Source organism: Dermacentor andersoni, chromosome 6 (genome assembly GCF_023375885.2).
Source record: "Dermacentor andersoni chromosome 6, qqDerAnde1_hic_scaffold, whole genome shotgun sequence".
NCBI classification, from domain to species: Eukaryota; Metazoa; Arthropoda; class Arachnida; order Ixodida; family Ixodidae; genus Dermacentor; species Dermacentor andersoni.
The window spans coordinates 104,731,193-104,750,048 of NC_092819.1; the positions used below are offsets into that span (position 1 = coordinate 104,731,193).

An 18,856-nucleotide genomic window follows, 5' to 3' on the forward strand; every position below is an offset into this window, starting at 1 on the left:
TGGCATCGCACACAAGCTTATTCGCCACGCCCTGTAGAGCCGCTACGGATGTCACGCTGCGCTCCGAAACAAACCTGATCGTCTCTTTATTCCGAACGACTTCAGCGGCATGCAGACGTGCCTGTTGAGCCAAAGATTTTCGGGAGTGAAGATGGCGATAGAAGTACCCCACCGGACGTTGTATGTGCCAGAGTAGTCACTGTGCCCGCGTGTCTTCCCGAAAGTACTATTCGCGATGCCCGCGACCTGGAGGTGGCGCGCGTGGTAAATCAAGATGGCTGCCCGGAGAAAGATCGCGAGCGAAGCGAAGGGCAGGCAAACGTGTAGTGCATCACGTTGTCACAGCTTTGAGGCACCACGTCCCTTTTATTACGTGTCATATTGAGCCGCATGTAAGCGGAACTGCGATTCTATAGCTAATTAGAGATGAATAAGGACAAATTAAATCCTAGCTAGTGCATTTGCTGTAGCATTATATAGCTTGTTCCACTGGCGTACATGACAGTGCCACGGGAAATTTTTAAGAGGAGAGATGGAAGCGGCCAAGTACGTGACCTACCGGATGCTTTAGCACTCGAACATAAAAAAGGTAAAAAGCTGTCAGCTGCAATGTGCGACAAGTTCTCCCTTTTCTATCTTATTTTATCTCCCAGCTATTTGTGGCCTTTTTTGTGCATGAAGCAGTTCTTCAAACCCTTACATATGCTCGACTTTATGAACATTACATTCGCAGGTAAAAAAATTCATTCGCCGTTGTTCGTAGTAATCTTCAATATCTGAACTATGAATATCTCACATACTTTATTTTTGCACATTTCCCTCCGGGGAAATGTATTTGCAATGCACATGCGATGTGAATAATATTAATAATTATACCGAAATGTACTTGAAGACACATTGCTGCGTGTTTTTGAAATATTGCTTCGAGATCTTGCAAGGTTACTAGGAAAAACATGTTTTCATCGTAATTTATGAGGTGTTTCATATGCCGAGTAAACTTCAACGCGTTGATCATACACACACAAAAGAGTAATAATCATACCACAAAATTTATATTTGCCTAATATGACTGCTGAATATCCTGAAACTGGTGCGCTCATAAAAAAAAAGATAAAGCAAGTGTAGACATAGCCCATACGCGCAAGTGCCTCTTTATATTCTCTGTCCAGTTCGCGCTTTCTTATTATTAAAGAAAGTGTCCGCTGGCACTTTCTGTAATTGCACATAATTATTTTCATCGGTGGGGTAGCGACCCTGTCTATACATAGCCTCACCACCCATTGTTTCTCGGCAGATTTTGCCGAAACGAGGATTTATCTTGTTGTGGGAAATTCGGGTTATACACTGGGAAACGCATCGCGTGAGCTTGCTATTGTTGTTGTTCACCATCGCAAGAGCGACAGAGGCAAACAAAAGCCTGTGCCTGTATGGCAGGTGTAGGCACAGCTCGGAATAACCATGAGAAAACTTGGCCATACCACGTTCTCGTGTACTAATCCTGCTCGTGTAGTTGCCCTCGTGCACCGCGACGCGGCGCGGCAGTCTACGGCTGTTTAAAACCCCTTAAACTTCGTAAAGTAGCGTTACTCTCCTCCTCCGCCTTCACTCCTCCTCGTTTCTCCTCTCTTTTACGCTCCCTCTTCGACCATGGCGCCGCCTACACTGCTCGAGCGTAGCAACGGCGCCAACATGCGCTCCTCGCCAGTCCGTAGACGTTTCTCGAAGAAAAATGGCGCTGATGCATGGCGCGAGGGCCCACGTGATGCTATTAGGCCAATAGCATCACGCTATTGGCCTCACGATGCCATTAGGTCCTCGCGCGCTCGGCCTCGGCCAGTGCGTTTTTCAAGGCGTGGCAGTACTTTACGAAGTTTAAGGGGCTTTACGGGCGTTGCGAATACTCGCGGACTTTCTGTGGCAGTGAAGGGAAACCGACGGAGGCAAAGCGCGCACAAGTGAGGGCGCATCTGAAAAGAGTCCTGTGTTTTATTCCACGTTCGTTTAAGCTGGGGAATATAAAACATGAACATCTTATCAGGAAGAGCTAAATAGGACAAAACACACCACTGAATGTGACAGTTTACTTATTTTGCGGCTTTTCCCTTCCGCGCTTAGCCAAACACGAAATCGTCGCACGTGGAAGCTTCGTCGATTACGCGTCTGTTTCGAGCAGCCCAAAGCACTGTTAAACGCTGGTGGACTACTTGGAGCGGTAACACATGTGCCGAAGCCGTGCCGCTGTAGCTTTCCCTTCATAGCCACAGAAAGTTCTCCGCGAGTATGCACAATTCGCATCGCGCATACAATCAGGTATCCAGTAAAACTTTCCAGTACCTGCGGACGCGTCCTGCGCTGAGCGATAAGGTTTAACATTTGATAGCCGGTAATAAGCGGTCATTAGAGAAAGATGAACAAGGACGCGGGTCAATACCCTCTTCCAGAAATTATCGTTTTACGTCGCAAACAAAAAGTCCTAGGACAGCAGCGAAATAAGCACCCAAGTGAATGATCAAAAAAAGCCTGAGAAAAGTACAATTCACAGCCATGTGTGACAAGTCTGCGATGCCATCGAGAATTGTGGCGAGATTCTGATCTGTACATACTGTGTTCTGTCACTTCGTTTCAAAGAACGAGAATGTCTAGATATGTAAAAACGGGCACGAAAGCGAATGCACTTATTGGCGCGAAAGACGGCGACAAAACAGATACTGCCACGTGGGCACCAGTACTAGCTCGCGAAAGATACTTCTCGGGTACGGGAGATTCTTGGTATGTACCTGTAGAACCAGCCCGAGTTATACGAGGTTGCTGACGCGCGCTTTGATATGTCTGTTTTTGTCAGGGACGTAGACATTGTCTAAATTACCTCAGGCGACGAAAATGAAAGGGGGATGGGGGGAAAAAGTTAGCAATATATGCTCCACGTTCAAGACACAAATTACCGAAGCTGGCAACAAATCAAATTAGAGTACAGTGGTGTCCAGATTTGTTGTACGAGGCACGAGAAAACATTAAAAGTCTTGAAGCTTGTTTCTGGAATGAATGCACTGAAGAGGTTATTCACGTCTTTTAGTCTGAATCAAACGCTGTCATGCAACCACCAGATTATGCGACTTCCTCTCAAAATGCATTTATCCAGCTCCCTTGCTGTTCGACAACGCTTCCTTGCTGTCAACGAAGTAAGGCTCTCAACAAACGGCTTAGAGTTTACTATAACGAAGACATTAGTCTATCTGAACTACACTTAAACGCACAGCCCAATATTTTTGCCGCATGTGAAATGATATAAAGCAGCAAGTGCTACCCATGGTTGCAACCATGTGATTTCGAACTGCCGTCAATTGGCATCTTCAACAGATTGTTAATTTTCAAGGCGCCAAAGCACCAGCTTTTCAGACATGTCTGCAGAACGATGATATAGAAAGTTTTATATGATATAAGGATTTCTATCTAAAGGCATCTTTGGAACAATATTCACACTCACCTATACCCCCGGAAACGCTATTTTCTTTTTGTCTAGTAGTAAAATTTGCATCATCTGAAATGGCAGTTAAACAAAATTTCTAAATTACAGTGTGACCAACCTTTTCTAGAAAAATAGTTGGCACAATACGAACACTCAATCACTTGTGAACGTGCCTCTACACTAAACTTCTCAACTTACCTGGCCAAAAATTCGGTTCCATGTAGGGGCCACCTACTTCAGGATCGTCCCCCAGTTTCGCGTGAACAGAATAGTCAAATCTGAAATCATATTACGCCTTCGTTACCAACCAAGGACGTGTCTTAGTTACCACTCTTGTTTACAAACTCTCCAAAGAGGCATCTAAAACTGATTCAAGAAAGCTACATCACCACTATGTGGCGCTTAGTCGTGAGAAAAAGAGTGAGAATTGAGATATCTGGCAATTTTTTACACGCTCATATTTATGCCTAATATAGTTTAAGTATACGAGACGCAATTGGTTTTGTTTAAGAAAATGTTTTTAAAGAATAACTCCAATAAGTTCCAGTAATAAAGGGAAATAATAAATTTCGATTCGTGGAACTGAAGCATTATGAAAAGACGTTAGGTTTAGTGACGAGTATAAAACTCATCAAGACAGTAGTATTAACAGCAGAGTAGAAGCATAAAATTTTATACCGCAGTACTGAAAGTGGTGTAGATTTACCTATTAAATATATTACATGGCTAGGGTACCATAAAATTTTCGTGTCCACACACAAAAACAATCATTAATCACTCATACCCAACCGCGTAAGCACTCATAACACCCTAAGCAAGCAAAAAATACAACGGCTCATAGCTTCGAAAGGCACGGACTACCAGCACTCAGCAAAGTGAAGCAAACACTGCTTACAATCTTTGGAATCAGGCATACAACCTACACAACATCACATTGAAAACTGTCATCGGCTTCTTCGGAAAAAAACCTACGTTTTCCCGCACACATGCATCCAAGCGCCAATTATTCTAGTCCACGCTCCAGTCAATTTAATCCAGTTGCCACACATTTAATTCTAGTGGCAAATAATTAAATTCACGCACCACTTATTTTAATCCTAACGTCAGTAAAATTCATCGAAACTAAAGATGCCTTTGCGTAAGGTGTTCTAGGTAGTTCAAGATAACGGCGAAATGTTATAATTTTGCACCAACCGAAAATAACTGAAGAGGCTTCTTGAAGAGCTTTGACATATGAAAGAAAGATGACTTTCCCGCGTGATACATTAGCGAAATAATATACTGTTATGAACATTGTAGTATTGCCCTGAGCAGGTCATGTAAAGCACAGCTATTGACGGCTTTGATGACACGCATTAAAACAAAAGGGCATCCAGTAGCAAACTGTCGATTTCTAAAGCTGGTAAAACAAGCTGTGAAGAGCGTCACGTGACTTCTGATTTTGTTTTCTAGAAGCTCCGTTGACATGGATATCAAATGAACGAGCTTCGAAAATCTTTCTATTTATTTTTAACGCACCTTACAGCGCCCGATGGACTTTGAGTGAGGGGGGCGTAGTGGAAGTTATATACACAATACGTGGCAGAAAAATGGTAAACAAGTAAAGGATGCTACAACTTAGCAGCAGGAACACTATCAAAAACGGCACATAACGATACATGTGGGGGCGGTGGGAGCGATGATGAAATAAGTCAGTAACAAGCATTCTCTGCGATTATAGCCATGTAACGCATCTAAGATCACCTGGAAGAGAGTGTATTTTGCCTTTAGCCTGGGCAAATGAAGCCTTCAGTATTGTAAAAGTAAACAAGTAGATAAATAAATAAATAAATAAATAAATAAATAAATAAATTCTCGCAAATTAAGCTAGTTAGTCTGTGCTTGCTCTCTATTTTATTTGGAGTTGGGCGTGTGTTTAAAAAAGAAAAGTATGTCAAGTCCCTTTTTCTTTTGAGGTTCTTCACCCTTTAGATAAAATTTTATTCTAATTACGTTACACCAGTGGAAAACATATTTAAAATTACCTTTAAAAAGTTTATGAATGCTACAATTTATTATCCGCTCATCTTTTTTACGCATGAAGAATTTAGTCCAGGGTTTGGCAAAATTATCTGCCAAAAGGCACACGATTTCTTTTAGGTATGCGAACACTCGCTACAAACAAAAGAACAAAGTACTCAAGTATAGAATTCTGTGACTGTGGAACAACACAAATACAACCTTATTTCACTCACGTTCGCCAGTCAGCTCTGTAACGAAGCCGAAATTCGAAGTGCGTATCACTGAGATCTTTCTTCCTGTAAAACATACACGTCACAGGGTTGTCGTACATATATGTCGCATAAGTACTTGCGTACACGTATATGCTCGATGTGGTATTGATGAGCTGGAAATTATAATAACGTAATTCATAAGGCAATTGTCAAAAATATTGGCACAAGTCAATAAATAATACAATGCATCAAAAATGAGCGACTTTCCTTCATTGATGCGAAAGCATCAAATTACTCATTGAGTGAACAAAAATGGCGTCTGCACCAGCGAAACGGCACCTAAGTTCCCATTTGCTGTGACGTCGCGTCATGTGAGCGCCTCGAGGGGAGACTTGCTTGGAAGACTTGCTACCACGCTCCCGCAACAGGTGTTGCGTGAGGCGAGAAGGCATCGGCGCTGGGCGCGTCACAGTCGCTCTCGGAAGCCTGTGTCCCCCTCGCGTTCCTTGTCCTCTCGGACTTGAGTTCTAACTTCGCCTCGGTAGTCGCTATAAACAAAATCATTGCATTAACATAGAATCAATTTGAAAGGAAAAACGCTGGCGGTAGCGAGTTTCGAACCTACGACCCAACGCTCAGTGGCAGAGCGTCTTACCAACTGGGCTAAACCAGCCCTACTTTTTTCTTTCATGGTATTCATTACGAAGATGTAATTGATATGCTCTTTAAACCTCCGTTATACTGATCGCTGTACACCGGCTTAGCTGGACATGACGTGGTAGCACGAGTCCGTAAAATGCCTGTTTCTCCACACTCCAAAACATTCTTCCACAAAGTGCACACTGAAATGCTACTTGTGAAAGCCTGGATAAGTAGGACAGTCATTTTTGTGTCTTCGACTAACTGTCGCCTTCGTAATGTACCAGAAACTATAGAACACTGCTTTATTGACTGCAAGGACGCCATCTTGTTTTGGGGAGTTCCCCAAAGAACATTAAAAAAAGGATTTTGGTGCAAACCCTCACAGGACGCGATATCTTATGCCACCTAAATGTGAAGAGGTGCCTTTTTGACATGCTGTTACTTGTGGTGCTGCATAGTTCATGGAAAACTCGCATGTTAGATCTCAATACAGAACCAATTGTATCTTCGCAGTCATATTTCATTCAGAATATTTCACAAATGAAAGACATTTGTGTTCAAAGAGACTTCCATACGCTATTTTCATATATTGTTGATGCAGCGTATCCTTTTGCCTCCGTTTTACAGAAGTATTTTTTTTAATAATTGTGCTATGAAGTATTTCTCTTGTGCTTGAAGACGCGGCTATGTCTGTTTTGGCTGCTATGTAAATAAGTTACGCAAGCACGTATTATATTCGTGATAACTACTACGGACTAAACTAGCTACTCCTTGATAGGAGGACTGTGCCCTCTGCTTGATGACATCGTGCTACTTGGACCTAAATTTTGACTTCACCGATTTTGTCATGCCGTGCTTGGCAATGGAAATTTCGCTACAACTAGCATGATGTGACAAAGCAGAGTGCACAGCCCTGCTGTTTAGAAGGCATAGCGCGTGTTCTGTAACTCTCTCTCACCCCCACTGGGCTTAGCTGCCCTGTGTTAGAATTCGATATGAATAAGGTACTCGACCACGCAGTGCGCTGTGTACGTAGAAAGATTAAAAATTAAAGAAATAACCCACACCAAAACGTTACTCCCAGCGCAAAACTCGAACAACCGCTCAACGACGTTGGACTGTACAGTAATGCTTTCGCATTTACAACTTCTAAGAAGTACTTAGGTGTCCGCGTATTTTTCAAAGCCCTCTCAATAGACATAGCTGATTATGCTACTAGCAAATTGCCCATTGGCATTACCTAAGGTATTGATTATAACTGCTATTTAATTAGTATTGAGTATTTAATGATGCAAAGCCGAAAATACTGAAGGCTTATCCTAGTGGCTGTTAGAATACAGTTGATTTTCTTCGGACACAACGCATCACGTTTTTTGTAACACTTCTAGACTGGTAGCAAGAAAACTTGCATTCTCCACAAGGCTACTATGAACATTTCCGTTGGAAGCTTATAAAGATCAGGCAATATACCGTGCAGAATATATTGTGCACATGATAGTGCTATATGTAAAAGCTGAAACGATGCTATATTACACGCCTGAAAGGCAGCCCGAAGCTACGATAAAAAATATCGCGCAGAAAATCATCTGGGAGTTGTCTAAGTATGTGTAAGTATTGTGCTACTTGGCCGTTATGCCACGCAGCCGGGTGTCATTATAAATGTTACAAAATCTGATCCGAACAATGTAAATCCTCATAAACCATCATCGGTCGTTATCAACGTTATCGAACATTTTCTGATCATTGTCAACTCTTATCGGTCCTTATCACCCTGGATGTCCAGCGAAGTTGTTGCAAAACCACCACTACATTTGCTGAGGGGAGTGGGTATTCAATCATTTATTGATGGCTCGGATGCTCATTTTGAGCTTATTTATTGTAACGTATGCTGTTCTGTGTCTTGTATGGGTGATTTTAATGAATGCATACACTGTTAGCTTCACTCTGCGCTTGTAGCCTTTGCGTTACGTGAGTATGAGCCTGTGCTTACGGGGGTATGAGCCATTGTTTAGGAGGGTATGAGCTATTGCATTCGTCTTACGCTACATACGCACAAGGTTCTGGGTGGGTAGTTTTTTCTTGATGATGTACGGCATGCGATATATCTCCAGGCACTTTTTGTTGCCTAGGAAGTGGGCTTTCTTTCATAGAAAGCATCGAGGCTCGCAGCTGTGATCTTGGTTCCGGGTTTGCAGCTCCACTCCGCCATCTCACGTACATCATCAAGAAAAATTTCTGGGAGAAGAAAATGGAACAAGAGACGCTCCAGGCGCAAACACCGACTCAAAGTAAGCCCCAGGCCACCACCTCGGTACCTACAGAGGAGCACCGAGGCAGAGCAAGGGATGCTACCAGAGACCAAGCGGGGCAGCAGTCGATAGCGAGATCCAGTTCAAGACCCGGAAAGAGGTCCAGTTCGTGGTCCGGAGGGCGCCGCCAGCAGACTCCAGCCAAGGGGCCTGCTGACCAGGGCCGTGGACCCGCTAACCAGGGCCGGGGACCCAGCCTACCGTCCAGGGACCCCAAGGGCTCGTGGGGCGGAAAAGAGAAAGAAGACCCAGTTGGTAAGCTCTGGCAGCAAGGGCTCCCAGGCTGAGAAAGATGAGATTAGCTTACGTAGGAAAGAAATAGAGCAGCAGAAGAAAGCAAACATGAGGTTAGAATGTTTGCAGAGAGAAACCGAAAATCAGCTGATCGCGCTAAAAACAGAGAAGGGCCCCGTAGAGGCTCCCAAAATATGGTACACCCAATTCACTCCTCGTGCTCCTGTGTGAGCTACATCTGGACAGGAGGAAGATGATATGAATGTTGATTTTACGAGACAACGTCCTTCCAAACGCAAGGCAGGGAGACCGACCCGCTGGCGAACTGGCAAAAGAAAATTGATACGTGGCTGACGAAAATGGACAAGGAGAACGAAACCATGGAAGCAGGACAGCTGCAGAATCGAGTAGCAATTGCGCTACTACAGGCACAAGTGCACCAACAGTCTTGCACGATAGACGCCCTATGCGCGTCGATGGATAGCTTAGGCACGACGATAGCTAGTCTGGGCGAGAAAATCGGGGGCAATAGAAGCGATTCCTAATACAAATGGCTAAACGTTCGGGTAAGAAAAATGCCTCGATATTCTGGCAGTGGAATCGTAGGGGATACCAGAGGAAACGAGCGTTGCTGCAACAATACCTCGAGGTACAACAGGAAGCACCCGTAGCCATTGACATGCAGGAAACGGGTAAGGCCTCTGTTAGATTATTGGGTTGCAAAAGCTTTGACAGCAGCAAGGGGGATAAATGCTGAATCGCCACCTTAGTAAAACGAAACATTGCAACCATAGTCCATGATATCTCCCTGAGCGAGGCAGAGGCTGTTCTCGTTGAGATTATCACAGGAAAGAAAAATACAGATAGCATATTCCTGCTGAACGTGTACAGCACACCAAGGAAGAAGAAAATGAAATTCATTACTTTATTCCGCAAAGCACACAAAGCCGCAGATGGGAGACCTCTGATGATGATGGGAGGCTTCAACGCGGCTCACGAGGAATGGGGATATACATACAGAGACCCCAAAGGTAGACGCATTTGCGAGGATATACAAATGCTAGGGCTTACTCTACATACTGACCCATGTGTCCCTACGCGCACAGGCAACATGTATAACGACGGACACTGCACCCGACCTCACGATAAGCCATATGGAAGGAACAGTAACGTGCAGAAGCACAGGACAAAATCTAGGCAGCGGGCAGTTTATTATTTCGCTCAAGCTAGGAAAAGGTGTCAAGACTCGCCTTATCAAACAGCCGAAATTAACGGAGTGGGATAAATTCAGAGAGATAAGAAAGGAGGCCTCACTGCCGGGCGATATCAACAATATTGACGAGTGGACACACCTCCTTAAAACACACATTGGGCAAGCGACTAGAACCGTAGAGGATGAGAACACAGCCCCAGCTCTAGACAGCAAACTGCTGAACATGTGGAGCAGAAAGAGTAACCTGCAAAAAATACTCCAGGCACAAAGATGGAAGAGGAATATCAGGTGCGAACTAGTCAGACCCAACAAAGAAATCGGAACATATGCGATTAAGCTCAACGAGCAGAACTGGTACAGCAAGTGTGACGAGATGGAAGCCAATATGAGTCTCTCCAAAACCTGGAGCCTTCTCAGACATTTCATCGACCGTCGCAAATAAAAAATGCAAGCTAGTGTAAACCAGGTGAGAGCGAGGGATGGTTTCGTAGGTACAGATGACGAGCTCATTAGGGAGCTCTAAGAGACATAGCTTGGAAAAGCAAAGAGCCAGATCTTTAAGGACTACGAGGGACCTCCCAACCCAGATCCTGATGCCGCCATCATCACGACACAGGTTAGAGCAGAGCTTAACAACCTCAGAAAGAGATCGGCCCCGATCCTGACGGGATAACGAACACAGCTCTCGGGAATCTAGATGATTAGTCCATCATCGCCCTAACCAAATACGCGAACCAAGTGTGGGAGAAAGCAGAACTTCGAAAGACGTAGAAACAGGTGGACGTAGTCTTTATTCCAAAGCCAGGCAATGTACCCGGCTTGAACAACATGCGACCAATCTCCCTCACTTCGTTTGTAGGGAAATTTATGGACCATGTTGTTCAGGTTATCAGGTTCAGACGTTATCCTGTATACATATTAATACAAGAAGCATGAGAAATAAGCTGGATGAAATTAATGAGTTAATACAATTAAAAACCGAAAAATTTGATGTTGTGCTTTTCACGGAAACATGGTTAACTGCAAATGATCCTGTTCCACAGTTTTCAGGGTATAGCTCGCATCATGTAAGAAGAGAAAATAAAGCCGGTGGAGGGGTAGCAGTTTATGTTAAAGAACCGTTGAAGTTAGTTGTCATTGATGAATTTTCTGTTATTACTAATGATGTGGAATGCTTGACCGTGCACCTAAATAAAACTATTGTAAGTGTCGTATATAGGCCCCCAACTGGAGACAAGGCCACATTTTGTAGTTTTATGGAAAGGCTACTGCTTTTGACCCGATCAACTAGTGAGACTTGTGTAATTATGGGGGATGTGAATATCAACATGTTCACTGATAGCGCATGGTCGCTAGAACTCAAAACATTGTTCTCTTGTTACGGCTGCAGTAATTACATTACTGCACCAACAAGGGTAACAATCAATAGTGCTACATTGTTAGACATATGCGTTTCGAACTTAAATGAATGTGATGTCAAGTCGGGAGTACTAATATCAGATGTAAGTGACCATTTACCTGTGTTTTGTCTTATACCTAAAGACCCTGACAAACAAAACATTGACTGCAAAACGCGATTCCGCAGAATAATCAGATCAAATACTCTAGAGCAATTCCGATGTCTCCTCCAGTGCGTAGACTGGCAAGAAATCTATAATGAAACAGATGTGAACAGAGCGTTTGCTCTATTTCAACGAAATGTGCTTGCGTGCTATGATTTGGCTTTTCCACTTCAGCCAGCTGCTTCTGGAAAGAAGCATAAAAAGGCGCGCAAACCTTGGGTCGACAAAGATTTGTACGAACGCATCAAAAAGAAAAACGCTATGTATCACACCTTCATCCGCACGCGGCAGCCTGACCTATTCGCGACGTACAAGAAATTTAGGAATGAAGTACAAGGTGATTTAAAGAAAGCAAAGTGTGATTACTATGAGCGCCTTTTCTCGAATATACGAAGCAATCCGAGAAAAATATGGGATGCCGTTAATGATATAACAGGAAAAAATCCAAACGCGCATCCGCAAATGACACGCTTAAACGGACGGGAAATAGAACGTGCAGAAATGGTTAGCTGCATGAATACGCATTTTATTAACGCTGGTATGAACCCTGCACACGTTGCAATCGGAAACGATCACAGGTTTTCCACACCACGTATATCAAACTCACTTTTTTTCAAACCGACATGTGTGAGTGAAGTACGTGATCTTATCAAGACATTAAAGCATGATGTTTCAGCTGGCGTAGACGGTGTCAGTCCTATTCCGGTTAAATATGTGTCACACGAAATAGGGCCAGCACTCGTGCATGTTATAAACTTGTCTCTTAGCACAGGCGTTTTTCCAGACGAGCTTAAGATAGCGCGTGTCACACCAATTTATAAAGGGGGAAGTGCAGACCAATTGTCGAACTACAGGCCAATTTCAGTTCTCACGGTATTTTCAAAACTTTTTGAAGGTGTTATCTATGCAAGATTAGCAAATTTTTTTACGAAACACAACGTTATTGCGCAATGCCAATACGGTTTTCAAAAAAATAAGTCAACTGAGCAAGCCTTACTGGATATTAAAGATCGAATTATTGCTAACATCGAACAGAAGAAGTTGACGCTTGGCCTGTTTTTGGACCTGAGAAAGGCATTTGATTCGATTGACCACTATATCCTAACTGAAAAATTGGAAAGATACGGAGTTCGAGGCGTTGCAAATGACTTGATAAAAAGTTATATATGTAATAGAAAACAGTTCGTGCAGCTGGGAACTACTGCATCTGACATGCTTACCCTACATCAAGGTGTCCCACAAGGTTCAAAGTTAGGACCATTACTATTTCTAATTTATGTTAATGACATCACAGATTTATCAGGTTCACAAACATTGGCAATGTATGCAGATGATACAAATGTGTTCTTTACAGCTGATAACACAACAGAATTACAACAATGTGTAAATGAATATACAATTTTGTTATCTGACTGGTTGGCGACCAACAAACTCCAGCTGAACGCAACTAAAACAACCTACATAATATTTAGGGCGCCTAATAAAAGAATTGATAGTAGGATACAAGTAAAATTTAACAACTACCTCATTAAACAGGTCAAACAACAAAAGTTTCTGGGAATACATTTCAGTGAAGAATTGTCATGGAATACACATGTAAATTCCCTCTGCGGTGAATTATCAAAAAACATCGGTGTAATCTATAAAATTGCACACCTGATCCCTCTATGGCTGAAAAAACAACTATATAATGCACTTATTTATTCAAAGCTTTGCTACGGGATATTGGTTTGGGGTACGACCACCAGAACAAATTACACGAAATTGATTACCTTACAAAAAAGAGTTATCCGTTTATATGCAAATTACTATGGCCGTTTTTCAGATCTAAGAACCGGTCCACTATTCCAAAAATATGATATTCTGCGTGCGGACAGGATATATTATATGAAAATTCTTCTGGCGATCCGAAAAAGAAATCCAAGCGCTCAATGTAGTGAATGTAACCTCTCCGGATACTCCTTACGACACAGCTCACGACACACACCAAAAGCAAGGACCAATTACGGGAAACAAACCTTTCTCTATCAGTCCACAAAAATAATGAACAGTTTCAGTGCATCTGTATCCTTAAACACTTCTTTACAGACATTTAAAGAAAGAATAAGAGATTGGTTAGATAGGGAAGACATATACTTTAAAATTGAATGAATGCGTGTAATTACATGAAAAATGTATCTGCCATGAATTACATTTTTTTTTCAGGATTCACACATTTCATTTAACATCTATTGTTGGGTTTTGTATTAACACAAATATGTTTGCATCCACGTATTATTCCCAGTGTTTTATTACTTTTGGCACACAATTATGATGTTCTTTTTTCTTTTTTTTGCGCATGTTGTTGCTCTATATTGCTCCATAAATAAGCTGACGTTTATTTCATGTTTAATTGTACAATTTTAGCATACCATTAGCATCTCAAATACTTACCTGCACTTAGCCGTTGTTGTACATTGTACCATATATTTGTAGAATCGAATGACCATGAACATTGCTACCATGAATTTTCACAGTAACCAACGCTGTTGTAACGCGCAAAATTGTGCATATGTGTGTGACCTGCTGTCAAACCTGTCGTTCGCGGGGGCTGAGACCTTTGTCAGGCTTTATGCCTTTAGTCTCAGTCTACCCTCGTTTGAATGAACGAGAAATAAAATTCAAATTCAAATTCAAATTCACATTCAAATTCAATTCAAACGAGACTGACCAGGTACATAGAGGAGAATAATCTTTGGCGGCAGGAAATGGTAGAATTGAGGCCAGAGCTCAGTACACAATATGTCATGCTCGGACTTAAGCATGACATCCTAAACCGATACGACACAACTGACACCAAGGCGATCCTAGGTCTCGACCTCTCCAGGGCATTTGACAAAGTTAGCCAAAAGGCTATCCTGGCATGCGTTGAAGAGGTAGGTGTGGAACATAGGGCATATGTATACATCAAATACTTTCTGTCACAGAGGGAGGCGAATATAAAATTTCTGGATGTAATGCCCCCTCCCATCACACTTGGGAGCAAGGGGACCCCGTAAGGGTCGGTGCTATCACCCTTCCTACTCAACATAGCGATGGGGGTCTCTCGGTGGAACTCAATAAGATTAAATAGTCAGACTTTAGCATGTACACGGATGATATCAACATCAGGGTTAACAGTGGGAGTGACGCAGCCATCAAACTTAAACTACAGATAGCGGCGAATATGATGGAAGAGTATGCGGCCAGCAGAGGCTTGGCATGCTCGCCACAAAAATCAGAGCGATTAATCATTCAGCCAAGACATCAAAGGGGAAACGCTGGGAGCAGCAGACCCATCAATGTTTTCGTAAACGGGTCTGAGGTTCCCAAGATGGAGGAAATCAGAATTCTGGGCCTGAATATCCAAAGAAATGGATACAACCTGACGACAACCAAGAAGTTAGAAGGATACGCGGCGCAGGTCACGGGGATCTTTCGGAGAATTGCACTCAAAGGCAGGGGCCACAAAAAGAACAGCCTTCTCAGACTCATGCAAGCCTTTATTACCTGCCGAACAGCGTATGCCACACCGTATCTTCTGTTTAAACAAGAAGAAAAAGATCATTAGGAAGAGTGTTAAGAGAGGCCTAGGGCTCCCAGACTCGACCTCGACAGACCTCTTTCATAAAATGGGTGTTCGCAACACGCTAGTTGAGCTCACTGAGGCAGTACGAGTGTCTCATTTACAAAGAATAGGCCACTCCAAAACAGGTAGAAAAGTTATGAAATTGGAGGAATCGAATGCGACATGGGTGCCCCGACTGGCAAGAAGGAAATACCGTTGGACTTGTGTAAACGCTTCCAAATTGCCCCCCTATCTAAATATATGCATCCTATGTACAACAAAAAGAGGAGAGCTCACAGGGCTACGGCTCTAGTAAATAAATTCAAAAACACACCGGCGCACAAAGTATGGTACGTGGACGCCGCTTGCGGCAGAGACGGGGCTGCAGTATTGACGGTGGTTCATGGTGATGGGTGCGTTTAGAGTGCGTGCTCCACGTGCACGAGGGCCGCCTGCACAGCTGAGGAGGTTGCAGTAGTGCTCGCTTGTCCGGGTACAAAAGCGGGAGTCACATAATTAGCAAATTAGCAGCAATTAGCAAATTAGCAGTCCTAAATGTAAGCAAAGGGAGAATTTCGGAAGAGGCCCTCCTGGGAGGGACATAACTTATATTGGGTTCCGGCCCATGAAGAAGTTCCAGGTAAAGAAGTCGCTCACGAGCTCTCCCGAGCACTCTACCACCTGGCAACTCTAGAGCAGCCAGTTCCAGGGATCAAATATAACATCATCACGTACAGGGAAATCGTAGATCATTACAAAACCGAAAGAAGAATCTGTCCACCTCAGCATCGGTCTCTTTGGAGGACGCTCGCATTTGGCGGCGCCTCCAAAGAAACAATTACACATCACCATATTGGATCGACTTAACTTCGACGAGGGACTGTAACGACGCTCTCTGCAAAATTTGTAAAGAGAAAAGTACGCTAGACCATGTAATATGGAAGTGTGCTGGCTCCCACGAGGCCAAGGAAAAGATTGACAGTAGAGAAGCCTGGGAGGCCTTGCTCCAGAGCGAGGCTGAAGAGGACCAGCGTCGAGCAATCCGCCTAGCCGTTGAAGCCGTGAAGACTCACCACCCTCAACGCGCAGGGACTTCTTCGTCCTACCTTGCCTTCACCCCCCCTGCCTGCATGTAGGCTAAGAAGCGGGCAACATAGCTCGGTGGAATAATAAAGTTTGAACTCAATCAATCAATCTCGTTGGGTAGGCATAGTGCTACGGGTTTTTTATTGACAGTTATCTGTCAGCCGGAGGTACAGTTATGTCGGTCGAATGCAGAGCATCAAAGCAGACCCAGCCAAATTCAAGCGAGACCCGTTGCGCAAAAGCGCGACCTGTTGCGCCGAGGCGTTCATCCTCTTCCTCTTCATAGGACGAATGGCAGGAGTGATGTTCGAGCTCTTCATTACAATGACCCTGGGAAAGGAAAGTTGCCATCCTGGCGAATTATGGCGACGATACGATGAGGGGATCGTAGTAAGGCTTGAGACGGCTCATTTGTACGGTGTCCCCACCGCGACTGCGCATGTCGTGAGATCGTTTGAGAGGCTCGATCCCGTAGTTGACTGTCGACGTACGTCCGACGATGCGGTAGGGCCCTTGGTATTGAGCCGGAAGCTTGGACGAAAGACCCGGAACATGGGATAGAATCCAATACAATATTGTAGATAGAATCCACAATATTGTAGTAGTTAAGCCATCATCATGTCTATTCTGTTACTGTGCTCAATCATTCATTGTCAAAATGCGAGCAAGTTGCCTGCAGTCTTCTGCGCGCTTGGCGAGTTCCGAAATGGGCCGGCATTTCGAGGCGTCGGGTTGGTACGGTAGTACAGTGCCCCACGTGCACGATGGCTATCGTTCATACAACAGAAAGAATGGAGAGAAGCCAGTGGTCGCTTGCCTTGCGGTGTTAATAGCGTACGTTAGAAGAGAAAAACTATGACCCAGTTGGAATGGTAATACACGCAGTGAGCATTTCGCCAAGAGTACGGTTGAAGGGCTCAGTTAATCAGTTAGTTCGTGCATGGTATGTCTTCGAAATGCAGTGAATTACGTGACACTTGGTAACGAGGGCTTCGACGTTTTCGGACAGAAACACAGGAACGCGCCCTCTGGTACTGAGAAGTTCACGCAGTGCAACGTGCCGAAGCAAGAATTGCGTTTAACGAAGAACGCAACGTTAGGTGCCGTAACGGCAGAAAGGGCTGCTTTCTCAGCATAGCGTTGGAGGTGGTCGACGCCAGCGATTACCCATCTGTTGCCAGAGCTGGAGAACGGGAGTGGACCCTAAAGGTCGATGCCAATGCTGTCCAAAAGACGGCCCCGACAAGGTAGGGGTTAGCGTGAGCTGGTCAAACGCCGAGCAGGCGCCTTGCATTGCTAGTAAGCGGTGTAACGACGAATGTACTTGCGCACGAAGGTCTACATTCGACGCGAATAAAAGCTCTGCCGCAACCTCGTATATGTCTTCAACGCGCCGGCATGAGCACTCTGTGAGCCGGCGTGAAAAGCAGTACAGATATCGGAACGCATGCGACGCGGTGCAACAAGGAGCCTCTTTCGGCCGTCATGCATATTGTTCGGGCAGTAAAGAAGATTTTCGCGCACAGCAATATGAGCGGCTTGACGGTGCAGCGCTCGGCAACGCGAAGCGGCAATTGGGACGGTGAGGATGTTAAAGGTGCTAACAATCCATTAATATTTGCGCTGCTACGACGGCATAGAATCGAAGTCGAGCGCCGAAGCCGAGGAAGCACCAAGTGCTAACGGATACCGAGAAAGTGCATCCGTGACAGTATACTTGGGACCAAATCTGTATACCACTTGTGTGTCGTACTCTTGCAGCCGAAGTGCCCAGCTGCCAAGGTGGCCGGAGTGATCTTTTAGGGACGACAACCAGCAGTGAGCGTGACGGTCCGTGATGACCTAGAAAGGACTGTCATAGAGGTAGGATTGGAAGTCCGTGAGCGGCCACACGATCGCCAGACACTCTTCTTCCATGACAGAATACGTGGCCTCGGCCTTTGTGAGTGTGCAACTCGAGTAGGCGACAACATAATCTGCATAGTCAGGTTTGAGTGGCGCAAGTACCGCACCGAGGACGACACCACAGATATCCATATGTACTTCTGTAGGTGCCTGGAGTATCGGAGGAGATGTTAACAGGTGGCGGAGAGCATGGAAGGCGACATCACAGTCAGTAGACCAACTGGCTGGACATGTCGATGTCAGCGCTTACAAAGTTCGTCAAAGGTATAATGATGGTGGCGAAATTGCACCCAAAGCGACGAAAATGGCCACAGAGCCCGATAAAACTTCGAAAGGCATCCAGCGATGTCATTTTAGAGAAGTCGGTAACAGCACAGAGTTTTGTAGGCTTGGGGAGGACACCATTTCTGGGTAGAACGTGGCTTAGAATGTTTACGGGCAGCAAAGCGACACTGCTTGATGTTCAGCTGGAGGACATCAGTCTTGAAGCACGTCAGAACCTAGTGGAGTCAGGTGAGATGAGTAAAACAAAATTCGGGGAAAATATGACGATGTCATCCGTATAGTGCAAGAAGACGTTCCAATTTAAGCCATGACGGATACTGTCCATCATGCGCACAAATGCGACAGGCGCATTACA

At 44.4% G+C, this 18,856-nt stretch overlaps 1 protein-coding gene across 1 annotated transcript in view; it reads right to left on the bottom strand.

Annotated features, from left to right (window-relative positions):
- The window catches only part of LOC126522249 (uncharacterized), a 39,239-nt gene that overhangs the window by 10,164 nt on the left and 10,219 nt on the right, over positions 1–18,856 (bottom strand). Inside the window, exons 2-4 of the mRNA XM_055066356.1 lie at positions 5,701–5,852; positions 3,665–3,744; positions 3,485–3,538 (exon numbers count right to left, since the gene is read on the bottom strand). Coding sequence (XP_054922331.1) covers positions 3,485–3,538; positions 3,665–3,744; positions 5,701–5,852 — 286 coding nt within the window. The remainder of the gene's footprint in view (positions 1–3,484; positions 3,539–3,664; positions 3,745–5,700; positions 5,853–18,856) is intronic.